The sequence below is a fragment of the Schistocerca americana genome, chromosome 8, assembly GCF_021461395.2.
Source record: "Schistocerca americana isolate TAMUIC-IGC-003095 chromosome 8, iqSchAmer2.1, whole genome shotgun sequence".
Classification (NCBI taxonomy): Eukaryota; Metazoa; Arthropoda; class Insecta; order Orthoptera; family Acrididae; genus Schistocerca; species Schistocerca americana.
In genome coordinates, this window is record NC_060126.1 from 32747293 (window position 1) to 32767026 (window position 19734).

General features: G+C 36.8%; 2 protein-coding genes across 4 annotated transcripts in view; one reads left to right on the forward strand and one right to left on the reverse strand.

Moving 5' to 3' along the window:
• The window catches only part of LOC124545117 (origin recognition complex subunit 3), a 138093-nt gene extending 118718 nt beyond the window's left edge, over window positions 1–19375 (reverse strand). Inside the window, exons 1-2 of one of the 2 annotated variants that reach the window (XM_047123934.1) lie at window positions 19348–19375; window positions 5191–5288 (exon numbers count right to left, since the gene is read on the reverse strand). In XM_047123934.1, coding sequence (XP_046979890.1) covers window positions 5191–5238 — 48 coding nt within the window. In that variant the 5' untranslated portion in view covers window positions 5239–5288; window positions 19348–19375. Of the gene's footprint in view, window positions 1–5150; window positions 5289–19347 lie in introns of those variants that run through there. The other variant, XM_047123935.1, reaches the window with a different exon arrangement.
• LOC124545118 lies at window positions 5475–13233 on the forward strand. 2 transcript variants are annotated; one of them, XM_047123936.1, is made up of 7 exons: window positions 5475–5748; window positions 6885–7033; window positions 7133–7276; window positions 12517–12659; window positions 12744–12913; window positions 12997–13116; window positions 13210–13233. In XM_047123936.1, the coding sequence occupies exons 1-5, from the start codon at window positions 5490–5492 to the stop codon at window positions 12745–12747; spliced, it is 699 nt and encodes a 232-aa protein (XP_046979892.1). In that variant the 5' UTR covers window positions 5475–5489; the 3' UTR covers window positions 12748–12913; window positions 12997–13116; window positions 13210–13233. The 2 variants fall into 2 exon arrangements, 1 of the variants encoding a protein (XP_046979892.1); XR_006967591.1 differs by lacking the exon at window positions 5475–5748 and adding an exon at window positions 6610–6726.
• Window positions 19376–19734: the final 359 nt, after the last annotated feature.

Sequence of the window (19734 nt, forward strand, 5' to 3'; positions counted from 1 at the left end):
ACATTTCTTTTGGGTGGGGGTTGGGGAAATTACCCACTTACTATATCCAAAAATTCATCTAATGAGTAGAAGGAGTTGCCATTAATTCTTTTAATTTCCTTTTAAATGCTATATGGCTATCTGTCAGACTTTTGATGCTATTAGGTATGTGACCAAAGACTTTTGTGGCAGCATAATGTAGCCCCTTCTGAGCCAAAGTTAGATTTAACCTTGAGCAGTGAAGATCATCCTTTTTCTAGTATTGTAGCCATGTACACTGCTATTACTTTTGAATTCGTTCTCATTGTTAGTAACAAATCTCATAAGTGAATATATATATTGTGAGGCTACAGTGAAGATCTGTAGCTCTTTAAACAAGTGGGTGCAGGATGATCTGGGATGAGCTCCAGCAATTATTCTGATTGCACACTTTTGTGCAATGAACACTCTTTTACTCAATGATGAGTTACCGCAGAATATGATGCCATACGAAAGCAGAGAATGAAAATAGGCGTGGTAAGCTAATTTACTGAGATGTATATCACCAAAATTTGCAATGACCCTAATAGCATAGGTAGCTGAACTCAAACATTTCAGCAGATCCTCAATGTGTTTTTTCCAGTTCAACCCCTAATCAATGCATACACCTAGGAATTTTGAATATTCTACCTTAGGTACCGATTTGTGATCAAAGTCTATATTTATTAATGGGGTCATTCCATTTACTGTGTGGAACTGTATGTGCTGTGTTTTGCCGAAGTTTAATGAGAGCCCATTTGCAGAGAACCACTTAATGATTTTCTGAAAAACATTGTTTACAATTTCACCAGTTAATGCTTGTCTGTTGGATGCGATTGCTATACTTCTATCAACGGCAAAAAGTACCAGCTTTGCATCTTTGTGAATATAGAATGGCAAGTCATTAATATATATTAAGAACAGCAGAGGATCCAAGACCGAACCTTGCGGCACCCCATTCTTGATTGTTCCCCAGTTTGAGAAATCACCAGTTTTTTGCATATTATATGAACTGCTTATTTCAACCTTCTGCACTCTTCCAGTTAGGTATGATTTAAACCATGTTTTAAGAAGCAAAGGTTAATTGTAACATCTAATAAAATAAATTATGCATCTCAGTGGAATACAATTTCACAAGGAGTCCATCAAGGATTCATCTTTGGACCAATCCTATTTTCTTTTATATAAATGATTTACCTCTCAATATCACTGTCCAACCAGTCTTGTTTGCTGATGATACTTCAGTTCTCATTGAAAAAGAAATGTAAGGGAAATTCTGGATGGTTTAATAATCACACTTAACAACCTAGATACAAAATTTAAATAAGATGTTCTTAAACTTAATATCTAAAAGACACTTAACACAGTTTAAAACTGAACAATAAAAAAAAAATCAGTGCATTAATATCGTACATAAAAATCAAGTTATAGAAGCAGCTCAATCCATCAATTTCTTGGGACTAAACTTGGACAAAAGTCTGGGAAATAAGGAAGCGTCCGATCCTGCCTGTCTGCTTTGACCCATGACGTCACAAATATGGCGGAAACAAAAACAAACACACACACTTTCCACAAGAAGTCTAATGACACTAACGGGACAAGCGCGGGAAATGGGGTGTTTTGGGTGGGGGACAAACTAAATATAAACAAATTTAGACGCCTTGCGTAGCTACAACGTGTAAGTGAAGACAGCCATGCATGAATACCCACCCACCTCCCCAGGGGTCGTAACCCCTGCAACCCATAGAAGATAAAGATGCTTCAGTAGCTGATTAGCGTTTTTTGTCATTTAAAAAAAAAAAATCTCACAGGATAGAACGAGCAGATCAGAAAGATAAATATAATAAACTAAAACACAAATTGGAGGAAACAGATAATTAAAATAAGCTATAAGTGTTTTCAAACTAAAAAAAAAAAAAAAGAAAAATCTCACGAGATAGAACGAACAGATCAGAAAAGTAAATAAAATAAGGCAAAACAGAACTAGAGACAGCCACACTCAAACCAAATTCCGCGCCGTCATGACATCACACACGACAACCCCTTACGTCACGGGTCAAAGCCGACGCGTGGGATCGGATGCTTCTGTCGACCCAAAGTCTGATATGACATGTGTACACAGATTATCTCGCTACTGAATTAAACAGCTTTGCTTTTGCGATGAACATGCTATTTTCTGTAACAAACAAACAGCAGGAAAGTGGCATACCACAATCACTTTGAATCTATTATCAGATATGGTTTAATTTTTGGGTGGAATTCAAGCCACATGCGATGAATCCAATTACGTTAAATAAATTTATAAAAAAACTGCAGAAAAAATGTGTTTTGCCCATCCAAGAAAGCCTGTTCCACATTATTCAAGAACCAAAAAAAATATTATCTATCACTGCACTATAGGGGAAGCTGGGGTTAACTGGGCCTTTTTTGTTTCTTCCCTTGAAATCTTACTTCAAGAATGGGTCTTTTTAAAACTCTTGTTAGTGATTGGTTTTCTGCGAATAGGCTTGCTCTGAACTTTGAAAGAAATACAGTACATCCAATTTTCTACTACAAGGAGTACATTTCCTTCAATAAATATAACACATAAATAGAAGTCAATAGTCATGGTAAAGTATACTAAGTTTTTGATGTACATATAGATGAGAATCTTAATTGCAAAATTCATATTTTGGATCTCCTAAAGCAATTAGGTTCAGCAACTTTTACTATCAGAATAATTGCTAATTTTGAGGATATAGAAATTAACAAGCTAACATACTTCACATACTTTCACTCTCTGATGTCATACAAAATAATATTTTGGGGTACTTCAACACTTCGGCACAAAGTATTCACTGCTTAAAAGAAAATGCTTAGAATAATGTGTGGGGCTCATAGGCATCTTGTAGGCATATCTTTAAAAGGTTAGTAACTCTTACAACAGCCTCACAGTACAGTTACTCAGTAATGAAATTTGCTCTCTGGTTTAAAAAAAACAGTGACATTTATGATTACCAAAAGAAAGAAAGACTTAACACTATCCTCCTCTTATCCTACCTTTGGCTCAGAATGGAGTAAAATTGCTGTGGTAAAAATTTTTGAATAAGTTACAAGATTACATAAAATGTCTGACACACAGCAGTAACAGTTTTAAAAATAAATTGAAATCATATCTCCTTAACAACTCCTTCTATTCCACAGATGAATTTTTCCATCTATACCATATATGAATAAATAAATATAGGCCCTATAGGTATAATATACGTATTTTGTGCCATTTAAGAGCATGGGGTAGGTAATAAAAATTTTGAAGCTTAAAAAAAAGACAAAAATCCCTTCATTCTCGTGTGCATTTCTTATGCACTTGACACATTCCACATCATAATGGTTACTGTGAGACTGATCAATGGAACACGTAACTATGTAACTAACTTTATTCATCAATCTGGAAGAAAATATATACAAGAACTACATGCACTGTCATTATTGCATTATCCCTTACAGATTTTACAGAACTGGAAAAGAACTTTGAGCCTACTTTTAGACCATTTAACCTCAGTGACTGGGTTAACAGGCCCATGTGTCAGAGTTAACTGAACCTCTTGATTAAATAAATGAATTAGACCTACAGGACCCTAAATTTACTGTGGCAACATTAGTAACAGTCATGGCAATAACAAACCTAGTGCACAATGAATTTAGCAACATCAATCTAGAAACAAATCACGTTTTCATAATGAGCCTTAGTGCTGTGTATGGGATAGGGTAGTCTCGCATTACTTAATTTGAAGTAACAAAGGTTATCACCACCTTCTGCAGCTTCCAATTTTGTAGGAGAAACAATTCTAGTAAAACAATTTACATCACAGCCATCACTGTACATTTGAAAGACTTGAGCAACATACGAGTGACCACTCATGGCAGTTTTCCTTTCTACTTCGACTACAATGAAGTCCTCCCTCTTCAATGTTTCAACATTTTCAGGATCACTTGTTTACAAACTAGCATGAGAGGAATAGATGTACTGGACATAGTCAGCATATTGAGAGTTGCTGTTGCTCTCTTCCAATCTCTGTAATTTGACTAAACATTTTACTTCTTAGAGTGTATGCTTTTTTGGCAACTACTTTGGTCTTCTGTTGCTGCATCTAGCTGATATTTAACTGGTGTACTGGCAAGGACAGTTGATTATTGTTTCTTTCTACCGCTTGTTGTTTTCCTTTCACCAATCTTAGAATATGCCCAAGACTGCACAGGATGTGTAATCTCTGTTTGCTGATTTTATCAGATGTCCAATACTCTCCTCATTGTCACCTGCAGATTTGCTGGCATCTTCTGCCAGTGAGTCACAGGCTGTTTATTGATGAGTTAGTGGAGGTCCATCCATCGCGTGTCAGGACAAAAGGATATGCCACATCAAGGGAAGTGCCCGAATCCTGTAGATTTTTGTAATTTTTTTTTTTTTTTTTTTTTGTTCGTCATTTGTGTGTTTTGGGGTAGTGGTGTGTGTGGTTTTTTTACTTGTGGTCTGTAATCCCCAGTTAAATCCTACCTCCTCACCACTGCTCCCCCCCCCCCCCCCCCCTACATAATTGAGATTATCATCTTTCTGTACATTATTCCTGAGATAACTGGAGAAAACCATTTCCTGCACATGTACAACACTAGACACAAATAAAATTTAATGTTTCCAAAATATCACTTAACATTATTCCAACAGGCACCTCGGTACATTTGAATGAAAGTGTTCAATAACCTAAAGTATAGAGATTTACTAAGCCTGGAGCACTTCACTATTGAGAAAACGAAATGATCAGGTGAAAAAATGCTATTACTCAACTGAGGAATTTATGAATGTTTGATCATTTGAACAATATGACTAATATCATAGATTTGTGTATAATACTGTATGTATAAAATAATGTCTCAAAAATTTACACACTAAATGCTGGTACATCATAAGAAAAACAATTAAATAATTACTGTGTTCACATAAACCTATGCTGGTAAGGATGTTGTTAGAGAATTATGTAACTACGTATATCATAAGATAAAAATTAGTATGTACGTAACTATGTATATCGTAAGGTAAAAATAAGGATGTCTTCCGTACAATACGATCAACTGATCTGTAAAATGTATGTTACGAGACGAATAAAATACAAACGCACATGAAAGTGTAAACGAGATGTTAACGGAAGCTGCACATACTTTCGACACAGATGTCGTTGAATAATCCGTTCCACTGACGTCCTTCATTATTAACAGGTTGCACCTCACCACACAGCTGAGAGCTGACTGAATGCCAAGGGAGAGCTTCGTTTCACCCGAACGAACTAAGGAAGTGACGTCGAGATGACGTAGCCCAGCGTTCGCAAAGTATATCGATATATCGATCGGCGACTACAAATCGAGCTGACGTAGTGGCGGGAGAAAATCGAGTTGACGTAAAAGTGGCGGGAGAGTCGTGTGTTTACAGGCTCAGTGCTGTAGAGTTCTGCTGCTGCGGTATGTCGCAAACTCCTGTTTCGGGCACTTCTTCGACTATGTCTACTGACCGTGTTGAAGACCGGGAAGTAGATGTGTTCGAGAAGTTAATGCGTTCATCGCTGAAAGATGTACGTATTGACAGAGAAGGCGACATTCATGGATTTTGTGAGACAGAAGAGGATGTTGTCCATCTTCTGAGCAGCTTGCGCGTCCATGGCTACGCATACTCAGTTAGAAGAAGTGCGTATTATCGCCAGCCCCCTTCAGGTGCTGCTAAACGTAAGTGAAAGTGTTCCTAATTCGTTTTTGTGTTCAGATGTAACATAATTACATAGTTGTTACATAGATATATTCCATTTATATCCTTTGGCTGCGTTAAAAATAAATGTAGTTATAGTTATTTGTAGTAAATAACGTCGTTTGTAAATCAGATCTGTACATTTCTCGAGTTAAACATGTCTTGCATATTTTCATTCTGTGAACACATTACACTTTTCATTCTCGCACTACGTACTGTTCAATCGAGTAAATCGGTCGTAGTAGGATGGGGAAGACAGCAAGCCATGTAGCACACACGAAACAATCGACAAATAACATTAATGGCTATGTAGCTAAAAATATAAATTTGCTTATGGGAATGGATAACTAGGAATGAAATTTCAAAAAGGACAACCATTGTCAAAGTTTGTAGAATGTAGCCTACAAATAGAATTTGTTACTGTAGTGTGAAGGAAACAATTAGTTTTCTCCATATACATCAGAAATGAGAAATGTGGGGAAAAAAAAGAACACGCACACATTAATAGAATGCCGTGAACAAAAGACATGTGGGAAGAAGAAATGAAAGAAATTGATTTTGGAAACATGTAAGACATGCAGGGATTAAAATGTAACTCAAGTGTAGGTACTGATACTTTTTTTTAATTAAGTATTTGTAGCAGCATCAACGCACGAAATGCAAATCTTCCTGCCTCTACTCTGGCAAGATTTTTTACAGTGTATCCTAAACCTCACTGACCACAGGCGACTCTGTATTGTATATCTATTGATCATTTGGGTCATTGTTCCTGTACAGTTAAAGCAGCTTAATTTACAAAACTATCTACCTATTAATGAGTGAAAATACTGCAACTAAGTACTGACATCACTTCCATGCTGTTTGCTTCAGTGGTCAAAGACAACTACCTGTATCCAGTAGTGAACTATATCCATTCGTGTATGAATAAACTGATCTTGATTGTACTAGTTCATGACAAGGTAATTGGTTTTTGCACTAAATTCTGTTGGTTTTTCATGATGCTATCATACATATTTTACATAGGCCTGCTACATAAGTTTCCATGTACATCAGTGGCCCACCCCATACATGTGCAGTGACATGATTGTAGATTTAATTAAAATTCTGTTTTTACCAGATGAGACAGGCTTCTTCTACAGCCACACAAAAGGCAACATACCAATACAGTTTTTTGGCCCTGTCTTTTGTGTGGAAAGCTTAGTGAAAAGAGAATGTACTCTTGGCCCGTTGTATCATAAAAAGGAGACTCCTGTTGCAGATCATCTGGTAAGTAAAATAAAGATCTAAGTAGCAATTACATATATTTTCAATCAAAAAGGAATAGTTACAGGGACTTATAAAATTTTGTTTATTTTATACATAAAGGTGGACCATGTCAACCCAAAGAAGAAGAGAAAAGTTCTCATGGACACACAAAAGAAAGGCTGTCCAGCAACATTGGATGTTAAGTGTGTCAGGATATTCCCAGATTATGCGATAAACTCGGCAACAGACAGTTCAAAAAAAAGAGTGAGTATCCAACTGAGTAATGTGTAGATATATTAGCCTGATAAGTTACATGTATGTCATTTGGCTAGCTCTTGTATATAAATATTTGTAATTCACTGATAAATTTGTATTGTATTAAAGGTTACTGAGAAACTGAAACGAGACTTGGAGTCGACACAGGTACCAAAAAGTTATCTGCGATATTATGTGGCTGCCTCCCAAGCAAGCCGCGATAATCATGGCACTGAATGTGTGAAAACGGTTGGACACATACACCCTTTGCTTTCAAAAGAGATCAGGGATATAGTTACAAAGGGGACTAACTCAGTTCGGATAATTAAGTTAGAACTGGAGAGATTTGTGGAAAAAAATTTCACTGGGGAAAACAGACCGGATCGGATGAACATAATGTTTTACCCAACAGATAGTACAATTTATAGCCATATGTATCGGGCTCTGTTTGATTTGAAGAAAACTGTTATTGACCAAGATGCATTACGGAATCAAATTAATGGGTGGGAAACGGAATCGAAGGCTGAGAGATTTTTTTTTCAGACCGTTTACAGATGACAATGGAAAAGTGCAGCCATTGCTTTTTTGTTACCAGCACAAGTGGCAAAGGGAACTTTTGAAAAAGTATGGTAGGGTATGTTTGCTTGATGCAACATACAAGACAACGAAGTATGACATTCCATTATTTTTCTTGGTAGTGAAAGCTAATGTATGCTATTTAGTAGTTGGGATATTCTTCATTCAAGTAGAAAACACTGCTTCAATTAAAGAGGCTCTAGAAATTTTCAAGGCATGGAACCCAGACTGGAATCCAGTTTCATGGGTTACAGATTTCTCTGAGCCTGAGATACGGGCAATTGAAGGAACATTTCCAATGTCAAGGGTTTATCTTTGTTTATTTCATCGAAAGCAAGCCTGGCAACGGTGGCTTAGTAAAAAGAACAATTTAGACATACCGGGTGATAGTGAGCAAATCATGAAGCTGTGGGAAGGAATTGCTGAGTCACCATCTGAAGAACAATTCTTAACTGCAAAACAAAACCTTCAATTTCATGAATTGTTAACTAGAAATTCTGGTGCACTTGATTATTTTAATAAGCAATGGCTTTCAGTATCTGAAAGGTGGGTGAAGGCCTATGAGGACAAGGAGAATTTCTTCGCCAATATAACTACTACTACTAATGGTGTTGAATCACTAAATAAGAGTGAAACATTTTTTTCTTAGACATTCAGCAGATAAAACATTAGCAGGTGTTGTTAAAGTTTTAATAAATGATTTCCTCCCTAGCCTGTTTAAAAAATATTGTCTGAAGAATTCAGCTGTGAAATCTTACAGCAGAGAGATTCCTCACTTCTTGCATAACAAGTCACACGAATTTGTGAATCACGTAATGAAAATATATTCTTCAGCGCAAACTGAACTTACCGAAAGCTCAGTGAGAGAAATGGGTGAGGGATTATTTTGTGTAGAAAGTACCGAGACCAAGAATTGTTACTATGTGGTGAATTTTGCAAAGCCTAATTGCACATGTGAAGACTTCCAAAGGTGGAAATATCCATGCAAACATTTCTGCGCAATTTTCATTTATTACCCTGGCTGGGACTTTCATAAGTTGAATGACAGTTACAAGAACAGCCCTTTCATTTGTCTCGATGAGACCTTTGGGTTTGGCTCGAGCAGCAGTTGGTCTGAACCTGCCAGTCCTGTATTACAAAGTTCAGAGGATACCAGCAGTGAGGAGGCAGTAAACCAAGGCCGTGACAATCCCAGAAGCTCAACTTCATCAGAGGAGCAAGATGCACGGGAATTAGCAAGGCAGGTCATAAACCTGACCTACAACTGTAAAAACAGAGAAGCAATTGCTAGAACGCTGAAGAGGCTTCGAGAATGTGTGGACGATTTAACATCGTCAAACCCACAAGCCGGTGGTCTTCCATTATCAGGATCATAAAAGCGGTGTGTGTGTGTGTGTGTGTGTGTGTGTGTGTGTGTGTGTGTGTGTGTGTGTGTGTGTTTGCTTTGATAATGTTTTGTGAGGGAAATTCAGCTTCTTGGTGTACCACATACTGCCCAAGTCTTGTAATCACACTGTATGAAAATGGATGGAAGGTGTAAGATAACATGCTTTGCTTCAACAGCTGCAATCTGAAGTATCCTACCTCTCTGCTGAAGCAAATTTAGCTCGAAGAATATGTAAGTCAAAATAAATTTATTGTGCATACATTTTCTAAAACTAATGTACTACAACTATAATCATTGAAAGAACTACTTACTTGCATTGATGCCCATACCAATCACCCTGGACTAAAAGAGGAACATAAATAAAATACAAAATACAGCTCAGTCCCCCGAATCAGTTAGGCATGAACATAGCAAGACAGCCAGTAGTATTTATTTAAATTTAATAAACCAGTTGCTGAAGCCAATTTGATTTTATATAATTGGTGCTAAAATCTAGGTCAGGGCCAGCGATAGTCAAAATGGTGCTTATCCACTGCTCATTGGTTGGCGAGCGACAGTTTTGCGTAGCCAGAAGAATGATTCTTTGACATATTCAATGAGAGACAAGAACAGACACAATATACTTCTAGCGCTGAAATTGTAAAGCATTTTTATGTTTTCTGTTTTTCATTGTATTCATGAGTTTTGAGAAATATTTTGTGATAAGGGGCGCAAGCTATAAATTACTGATTTCAGTGATTGTTCTGCATGATGATGTCATCTGCTTGTGTATATCTCATGGATTAATTGCAGAGACATGAAAATGTCAGATGTGATGGTGAAATGACTCTTAAAGAGTAAGTGGGTGGAATCATCTGGAAGTGCAGCATAAGCCTCCACTTTGAGTAACAAGATCAATTTTTTTTTTTTTTTTTAATTCCATCGTGGAAGAAGGTAGGTAGATCAGTATTCATTGAAAGTTGCACGTGTGCTATATTAAAAAGCACCGTTCCACCTACAGTCTTCCATGATTTAAGTAAAAAACATTGATCCACTTACTCATTGTTCTTGTGTACATTGATTGCATACCAACTCAAGAGGAGAAAAATATTTCACTACTTTCTCGAATACACCTTGGGTTGTGACACTGAACTCAGTTTTCAGATGCTAGCACAGTTTAAATAGCTGTGACTCAAACAGGGAGCAGTTAAATATATGATTATTGTTTACAACAATGTTTCATCCTTTCTTTCAAATGTATTACATTGAAACATGTAGTCTGCCTATTGCTATCTCATTGGCTGTATAACACAGCTGACACACCCTCTTTTGTTCCATTATACTTCACAAGAAGTGCTGAAAACATTCCTGCGCGAAAGGTGTAAGTACGCCACTGGCCCTGTTCTAGATTTTTCACAATAGTTTGTTCAAAACTTGGGCTGCTTCCACATAACACCCATTGTCTAGTCTGCACAAGTGCCAGCTGCCCCTTCCTCCTCTCATAGTTTGTCCTACCTTACCAAAAACTTTTCCTGTTCTAATAATATGTGCCTTGTAAATCTTCCTGTAAGCAAATTCTTTCTCTCTCTGCCCGCATTCCCTCCACCTTACCTCTCATACAGTTTTTTTCCCCCCCTTTCACTACATATTACTATAATTACTGAAAGGTAGAGGCACCTGGGATGACTCAATCTACATGGTTCTTGTACTGTACTGTGGGGTACAATTTTAGATCTTTTCGCTTAAAAGTTTTATTGTTCCACTGTTGTGGAATTTGCTGTATGCAGTCTGGTGGTGGTCAGATGAAAGGAGCTCTTGTCTTAAGTAGCTAATGCCTCATCACATGCATGAATGGACTAAATGTTGTTGTACAGCTACTCTGACACACAATTGGCTGTTATATACAATTCCCTAAGATTATTCAATTATTCTACCTATATGTGTATACATATACGAATTTGTCTGAGGCTCTGGTCTGTAGATCCATTAATCACTAAAGTATTGCTATTTTCATTGGTAGTATCATTCCAGTAGCTACTTATCCCCCTGCTTGCCAATCTTCTTGAGAGATCAACACACACTCCTTGAGCTACTCCTAATTTGTTATCCTGCCCCTTTAATTTCTAACAGTGAGATGGTATAGAGCCTCACCTATTTGGAAAGATTTACCTCAGTAGCTCTGACATTTTCATTGACCTATGAAGTGCAGGGATAGGTACATAAAAAATGCAGACATTAATGTGTTGCATGATACCACTCATTCTATGTGTGCAGCTCCTAATATTTTATCAACTCATTGTATAGAGTATAGGGGTGCTTGGTAAAAGTCATGTCACACACAGTGTTCGATTTTTTTCCATAGTGAAATTTTAATGACATGTGTTACATCTGCAATTACTTCTGTAAAACAACTTGTTAAGACTACCAACCATGAGGTGAAAGCAACCTTGCAGATAGAGTAAACAATTTAGACAGTGTTGCAAGAGGATCTTTGATGGTTGATAATTAAAGACAATGGGTTAAGCCCTTAGTCACTGCTGATAAACATATCCTGTAAACTGTAATTTACTACAATGAAATTTGTATGTCATGGCAGGCAGTGTTCTGCCCTTTGCTAAAGACGAACTGACATGTTGCTGCTAATTCCAGATTCACACAGTATGTTTGACATTCACTATCCAAAAAGTAGAAAGTGTCTGTTGAAGATCAGCTATAATTGAGGACTTCCCAATTGTGGCAGACTTAATGAAGTAGAATATTAACATTACAAAAAGGATACAAAATGTTCCCACAAATTGGTACAATGAAAAGATTGATAACTCTTAGCTTTCAGCCCAAAGGCCTTCATCTGAAATAGAAAAATACACACCCATGACCAATGTCTCTCACTACTGTGGCCAGAATGTGTGTCTAATTTATATTTCAGATGAAGGAGCTTTGGCTGAAAGCCAAGATGGAGAAGTGTAAAATTGTTATTCCATCCTGGGCTTTGCGTTGTTATAATATTACCGTTCTTAGACATGTTATGTGTACTCTGCATCAAGTAGAATGAATCTGTACTATTTACCACAGTTACTCAGTGTACATACAGATTATTATACTGCAAAGGAAATTTTTCTCAACACCTTGTCAGTCATATATAGATTGCAGTAGTGATAGGTAAGAATTGCAATCTATCTTTTATTTTAAAGCTGTGGGTGGTGTGGGAGTTATCCCCTTTTGCAGTTAAACGTGTTACATATGCTTCATCATTAAATATGTATTGTTTACCCTTTTTTTGCTTACTACATTATTTCACGGTTCACAGGTACTCTGTGTTCTTGTGCCACATTTAAAAGCAGCATTCAGATCAGCTTATTTGGTTCTTTTGTATTGCATGGGAGCAATGGACAAGCCACAAGCAAAATTTACAAAAGAGTTGCAGTTGCAGATCACCTTGGCAACATCAAGGTATGTCAGTATCTGCATTGATTTTTGATTAAAATCACTTGCAGGCCAAGTTATTTTAAAGTTAATCATTGTATTCCCATTCAGGTGACACAGCTGTCTTCTCCCAGCAGCGAGAGGCAATGTTGTGATCATTCCTCTGAACCTCCTTCTCTCGTGGAAAGTGTAATTGACACACAATGCACACCCAGGTGCGGTAGTCCCTACCGTTACAAATAAGTTTGCTGTGGCACATTACCTGGTTGTGTATCATCAAGGTGCGTAATGTGATAACATTTATTTACATGAATGCTTATTACAAGGCAATTTTTTTTCAATTAATTTTGCTTTCTGCACTTAGTCAAGACCGTATCAGTCCAAGGGAAAATATAATGAACACAAATGAGTGCTCAGTTTCAGACAAATGGCTGAATTTTCCAGGTTTTCTGTACAGTGAACAAATTACCACATGGAGACAAAAGTGAGTATAGTATCTGATTCTGAATTATATTTCTAGGAGCACGTTATTTTACCACTTCACTGTACATGATTTGACAATTTTATATTGTTACAGGTTGCTGCAGAAGTGGCCTTCGTGTTCATGTAAGACAGAAAGGCAAATTTCTGATTTTTTTTTTTTATCATGATGCTATTACACCATCCTCAGGATAAGATGTAGCTAGAGCACACATTCTCAAAGTCTGTTAATGTTTATAGTGCTGTAGGTCAGGTTTATGACCTGCCTTGCTAATTCCCGTGCATCTTGCTCCTCTGATGAAGTTGAGCTTCTGGGATTGTCACGGCCTTGGTTTACTGCCTCCTCACTGCTGGTATCCTCTGAACTTTGTAATACAGGACTGGCAGATTCAGACCAACTGCTGCTTGAGCCAAACCCAAAGGTCCCATCGAGACAAATGAAAGGGCTGTTCTTGTAACTGTCATTCAACTTATGAAAGTCCCAGCCAGGGTAATAAATGAAAATTGCGCAGAAATGTTTGCATGGAAGTCTTCACATGTGCAATTAGGCTTTGCAGAATTCACCACATAGTAACAATCCTTGGCCTCAGCACATTCTACACAAAATAATCCCTCGCCCATTTATTTCACTGAGCTTTCGGTAAGTCCAGTTTGCGCTGAAGAATATATTTTCATTACGTGATTCACAAATTTGTGTGACTTGTTATGCAAGAAGTGAGGAATCTCTCTGCTGTAAGATTTCACAGCTGAATTCTTCAGACAATATTTTTTAAACAGGCTAGGGAGGAAATCATTTATTAAAACTTTAACAACACCTGTCAGTGTTATATCTGCTGAATGTCTAAGAAAAAATGTTTTACTCTTTTATTTAGTGATTCAACACCATTAGTAGTAGTAGTTATATTGGCGAAGAAATTCTCCTTGTCCTCATAGGCCTTCACCCACCTTTCAGACACTGAAAGCCATTGCTTATTAAAATAATAAAGTGCACCAGAATTTCTAGTTAACAATTCATGAAATTGAAGGTTTTGTTTTGCAGTTAAGAATTGTTCTTCAGATGGTGACTCTACAATTTCTTCCCACAGCTTCAGAATTTGCTCACTATCTCCCGGTACATCTAAATTGTTCTTTTTGCTAAGCCACCATTGCCAGGCTTGCTTTCGATGAAATAAACAAAGATAAACCCTTGACATTGGAAATGTTCCTTTAATTGCCCATATCTCAGGCTCAGAGAAATCAGTAACCCATGAAACTGGATTCCAATCTGGGTTCCGTGCCTTGAAAATTTCTAGAGCCTCTTTAATTGAAGCAGTGTTTTCTACTTGAATGAAGAATATCCCACCTACTAAATAGCATACATTAGCTCTCACTACCAAGAAAAATAACGGAATGTCATACTTCATTGTCTTGTATGTTGCATCAAGCAAACATACCCTAAACTCTACCATACCTTTTCAAAAGTTCCCTTTGCTACTTGTGCTGGTAACAAAAAAGCAATGGCTGCACTTTTCCATTGTCATCTCTAAACAGTCTGAAAAAAATCTCTCAGCCTTCGATTCCGTTTCCCACCCATTAATTTGATTCCTTAATGCATCTTGGTCAATAACAGTTTTCTTCAAATCAAACAGAGCCCGATACATATGGCTATAAATTGTACTATCTGTTGGGTGAAACATTATGTTCATCCAATTTGGTCTGTTCCAGCAACACTAAAGTGCACAAACCCCGAAAGTGTTAACAAACAAACTTTAGTTAAGTTTTATTTGCAGCAAGTGTGTTTCTGTATTGCATCCTGGTCACTCACTGATTTCCTTACAACAAATCAGCTCTGAGCACATGGGTGTAAGTTGTTTAATCTGTGTGGTAAAACAATATTTGAGAAAAGGTTTTTCATTTATAAAACAGTATCAACTCAAAAAACTTACGTACATTGCTCATAATTTGTTGTGTAGTCAGAATACACATGTTGGAATGAATAAATTCAATTATGTAATTAACATTTCCTTTGGCAATGAATCATATGAGCTAAACATGACATTAGAGGGAATAGCAATTTTCAAATCATATTTTTCAGTGCATACTCTTATGTGTGCATTGTTCCTTTAAGCTTACACACAATCTGTTGTTCAAAATGACTAGTTGTTAGTGTTTTTAAAATGTTTATACTATTGTACATGTCAACGTATTTTATGTTTTGCATTTATGTAAGCACACATGGACTATGTATGTGAATTGGACATATGAAGAAATGTCATTATGTAATTATCCTTTTTGAGTGAAAACTAAACTCCATGTATTTCCTATTACAGATAATAAAACAATGTGGTATCAATAATTATGAAGTTTTCTTAATCATTTGCAATTACCCACTAGAATCCACAGATATGAAAGTAAAGTAGTTTGATTATGGTGCCTGAAAAATGTAACCAAACTAACAAACTTACAGTTTTTAGGTTTATTTACTTCACAAGAAGATTAGAACTTTAAAAATGGCATATACAGTGCCTACTACAGGGAAATTTCTACACCTGGTATTGTCCTCCTGCCCTTTCCTTTTGTATTTCTGGAGACTCTTGCTCACCAGATAGACAGTAATTCAGTATGGTGTTTTTTGGGGACAATAACTTAAGGCTACTAATTCTGAATGTTATTAGAAATGTTGTTAGCCCGGCAAAACTTGCTACCATTCTATCAAATAATTCATGGTTGTGAGTTTGTTGTAAATCTACGATAGGTATGTTTCAAGTTGTAAATAAACTGTCCTGAGTATCACTGTTACAACTTAAGAAATAATGGTTCTAAAATTCATCTATTTTACTTTTGTAGTTCACGATCTTTTATATCCAATTTGCCATTTTTTACAACAAATCGTGATCTGTCTTGTATGTTATGAGATATATTACATTTCAAATTGTAGATACCACAAGCACTTCAGTTTCATCATTGGCCACTAATGTTTTCCTGTGTAACATTGGCACCAATGTGGTAAGGGTTATAAAAAAAAAGTCTGCAACATTTTGATTGTGGTACTTCATATTATTTTAAATAATATTTTCGTTCACTATTGAAGCCAAAACATAAAGTAAACAAAAATCTATATAAGTGGGCCTGCTTGGCTTCGTATCTCATTACCTGAAAGAACCAAAATGGAAATCCTTTAACACAAGACGGTGTTAACAGAATTCTCACTGTAAATGTTGCATTTCACCCTCAGGAAGTACTATGGTGGGTTATTGGTCTGAGAGATGATATAAATGTTGCTCTAGCACTATTATAAGCAGAAAGCACTCCATAGATTTAATAAGCCTCCACTACACACAATGTGCAATGGAACAAGTGGTTTGCATACCTGACTGTAATGGAACATGCTCCCATTCAACCCGAGTTAAACTTTATCACTTATCTCTCTGTACTGACTAGGTAATTACTGTACAAAATTTTACAAACTGAAGATATATTCCATTTTTTAAACAATGTAACACAATTGCAACTGGTTAAAACACTGAAGTTTAACACACAGACTGGCACACACCGATGGATATTTCACTGCCAGGCACACAGTGCTAGGTGCTAGGCTCTGCTGTGGCCTCAAGTGGCTACGTAGTGTCAGGCATCTAGTTCTACTGTGGCTGCCTGCAGCCACATGGCAGACAGTGTGTTCAAGAAATAAAAAAGTATTTCTTATTGAAGATCTCATTTAAAAATGTGTCCAGTAATAGAGCTGGGCCATCCCCTTGCCGAAAAGCACAACACAAACCTATTCATTGGGTGCCTCAGCAACACAATGGATTGTGCAGACAACGGTCATTTGCTGTGTTTCTCATAATACACCATGGGATGCTACATGGACACAATCATGTAGCCCATTATTGTAGCCTGGATGTGCAATTGTGTGCAAACATGTATAGATGTAAAAAAAAAATTAACAAATGATGGCACTCTAGCAATTTTAGGCCTGTACACAGATGAAAATCGATGGTATGCTGGTAAGAGCTGGCAGTTTATGAATCACACATATATCTGTACAGTACATGTATGGTTAAGAAACATACATGCTACACCTAGTACTAAAAGAGAAATAATGTTGTGGGGAGTTTTTAATGTATATTATTTAACTGAAAGTGCTAAGAAAGACCTTAGTTGTTCAGTGTTTTTGCAGTTTAGAACCAGTTAGAGAGGTACAGTGAAAAATCTGTAACCATAAACTCTAGCTTAGGACAGTCTCCTGTATATAGAGTACTGACAGTTTAATATTAAACATGCATAGATGAGTTTTCATCACAATTTCAAGAGATTTCCACAATCACCAAAAAATTGCCAATCTTCATAAATGATGGATTAAGGAAAACAATCGTTAATGCAAAAAAGGAGCTTAATATTACTATTTCAGTATCTAAGATGACAAAATGATTTGCTTCAAATTGTAGCAATGGTTAGTACTTCAAAAGGAAACTGATGCCTGAAAAATAATGAAAACTCCTTTGGAAACACAGCAGAGAAGCTCAGCCCCGTGAAAGTCTGCCCTCCCCTACCCTGGCCATTGCTGTCTTGATCTGCATCCCTTCCTCCATGCCATTCTGTAAAAGTGTAGCTAGGAGCTTTGTCCATACGGGCTTTTGGTTCTCTCATCTCCATGAACATGCAAATATGGTCAAAGGCTTAGGATAAAGAGTATTCTATGCACCCACTGTTTACTGTTACCCTTAATCTCGGTACAGCACTTGCCAGTGTCTCATGCTAACAGTTATCAAACATAATTTTAATCACAATAAATAAAACAGAGAATGATTGACACCAGACTGAATTGAACATTTGATATTCTACTACATTTGTAGAGGAGACCAAGCTCTGCGACTTTTGCTTTCATGCCACGAAGTTGACTATGGTTTTATGCCATCGAAGAATAAAGGTCCTCAGAGTCCTAGCGCAAAATACTCCGTCACGAGTGTGGCTAAAACGACTGCAAATAACCCTTCTAAGACTGAGGGAATGGCAATGAACAACATGTACTAAATTCTGTGGGGGTGCACAGAAAAAACAATACTAAAACAATGTGTCACTCTATTAAAAGTCTCCAATATCAGTATCTGGATGCAAACAAATGAAACATACTTGTATGGGCTACCAAGCTATTTTCCAAATAAGCTAACTACTTTCCATTCAGTATTAGCATATGAGGATACATTCCAAATAGAGATGAGCAATTTATAAATGATACAGTACACAAAAAGAAATTCAGTGATGTAATTTTTTTAAACAATACAAATTGTTGCTGTTTACAAAATCCACCCTGCCCCTCAGGGTAAAAAAGGTTCAGAAGCTGCAAATATTATGCCAAGCAAATCACACAGTTACCTCAATATTTAGTTTGTGAATTATGTTTAATCTCCTACTACCACTCAGGTAGCCATATATTATTTTCACTTTTTATTAACACATTATTGCACACTATTGGTACAGTTCTGTATGTATGGAGCCATGATTGAGTGTGGCTGGAGACAGTACACTGCTCTTAATGAAAACAGGAGAATAATACATACATTTTCAGAAAAATAGCATTCACATGAGAGTACCGGTAATTGTTTCATAATTTATTTACATTTCTTTTTAATTAGTTCTTTTTTTTAAAAATAGTCGTCTGAACATCCACGTTCAATTCTGAAACTGCGGATACGGCGTGGGAATGAATGTTCTAAATGATGTGCTGACACGAGTCATTTCATATATTCAGCAGCAAATATAGAGAAAGAACTCTTTGAGTCTGTGACAACTTTCGTTTTTTAATCAGACTTTGGTGAATATGTTGCAACAAACCAATTAACGCGTTTTTCGATTCTATGTGCAATTTTCTGGAGTACTCTGTTACTATGGCACATCGTTAACCAACTAGGGAAAGCACGTAAAATTTGGCAAATATAACTGGAAGACATGTCGTACGCATATTTTGCCACGGATGAACGAACAGACGCAGTATAGTTAATTAGAATACAAGAGAAAACACTCTTATCCACATGTTAACTACATAGTTTTATTGCGTGGTTAACACACAGTCCCCCTCCTCGGACACTCAATTTGAGACTGCACCCGAACAGCCGTGGCTGGCCTAAACTATCACGTCAACTCGATTTGTACTCGGCGATCGACGTATCGACATACTTCGCGAACGCTGGGCTACGTCATTTTGACGTCACTTCCTTAGCTCGTTCGGGTGAAACGAAGCTTTCCCGAATGCCAACATAAAAGTAAACAACACTATTAATTCCCGCCAAAAAAAAAATCGAGGGTAGTCAGAGAGGGTATATACAAGCATATCCGAAATCAAATCGCACAGAATGGTTGTCGATCATGTAAAAGAATTTTAAACATAAAAAAATGTTTGAAGAGCGTGATTTACTGTTGTGTTTCGTTACAAAAGTGCTCTGTTATGTGTTTACACGGTAGAAATTTTTAATTATCTTCTCCATTGTGGATAAGTAGAAAGTTGTCTACTTAACTGCTCTCAATATATCGCTGTAAAATGATTGTGAACAGAAGCTCCCCGTTACTGAGAAGTTGAGAACCTTACTTTAGCTCAACGAAGAGGAATAAACGAAGTAATTTATTGGACCCTCAATAAAATCGT

Excerpts from the sequence above, each read along its gene's own strand:
- LOC124545118 (XM_047123936.1), top strand. The coding sequence starts at position 5,490 with ATGTCGCAAACTCCTGTTTCGGGCACTTCTTCGACTATGTCTACTGAC. Across the intron at positions 7,034-7,132 it reads CTCCTGTTGCAGATCATCTG|GTGGACCATGTCAACCCAAA; the intron begins GTAAGTAAAATA and ends TTATACATAAAG. Across the intron at positions 7,277-12,516 it reads CAGACAGTTCAAAAAAAAGA|GTACTCTGTGTTCTTGTGCC; the intron begins GTGAGTATCCAA and ends CACGGTTCACAG.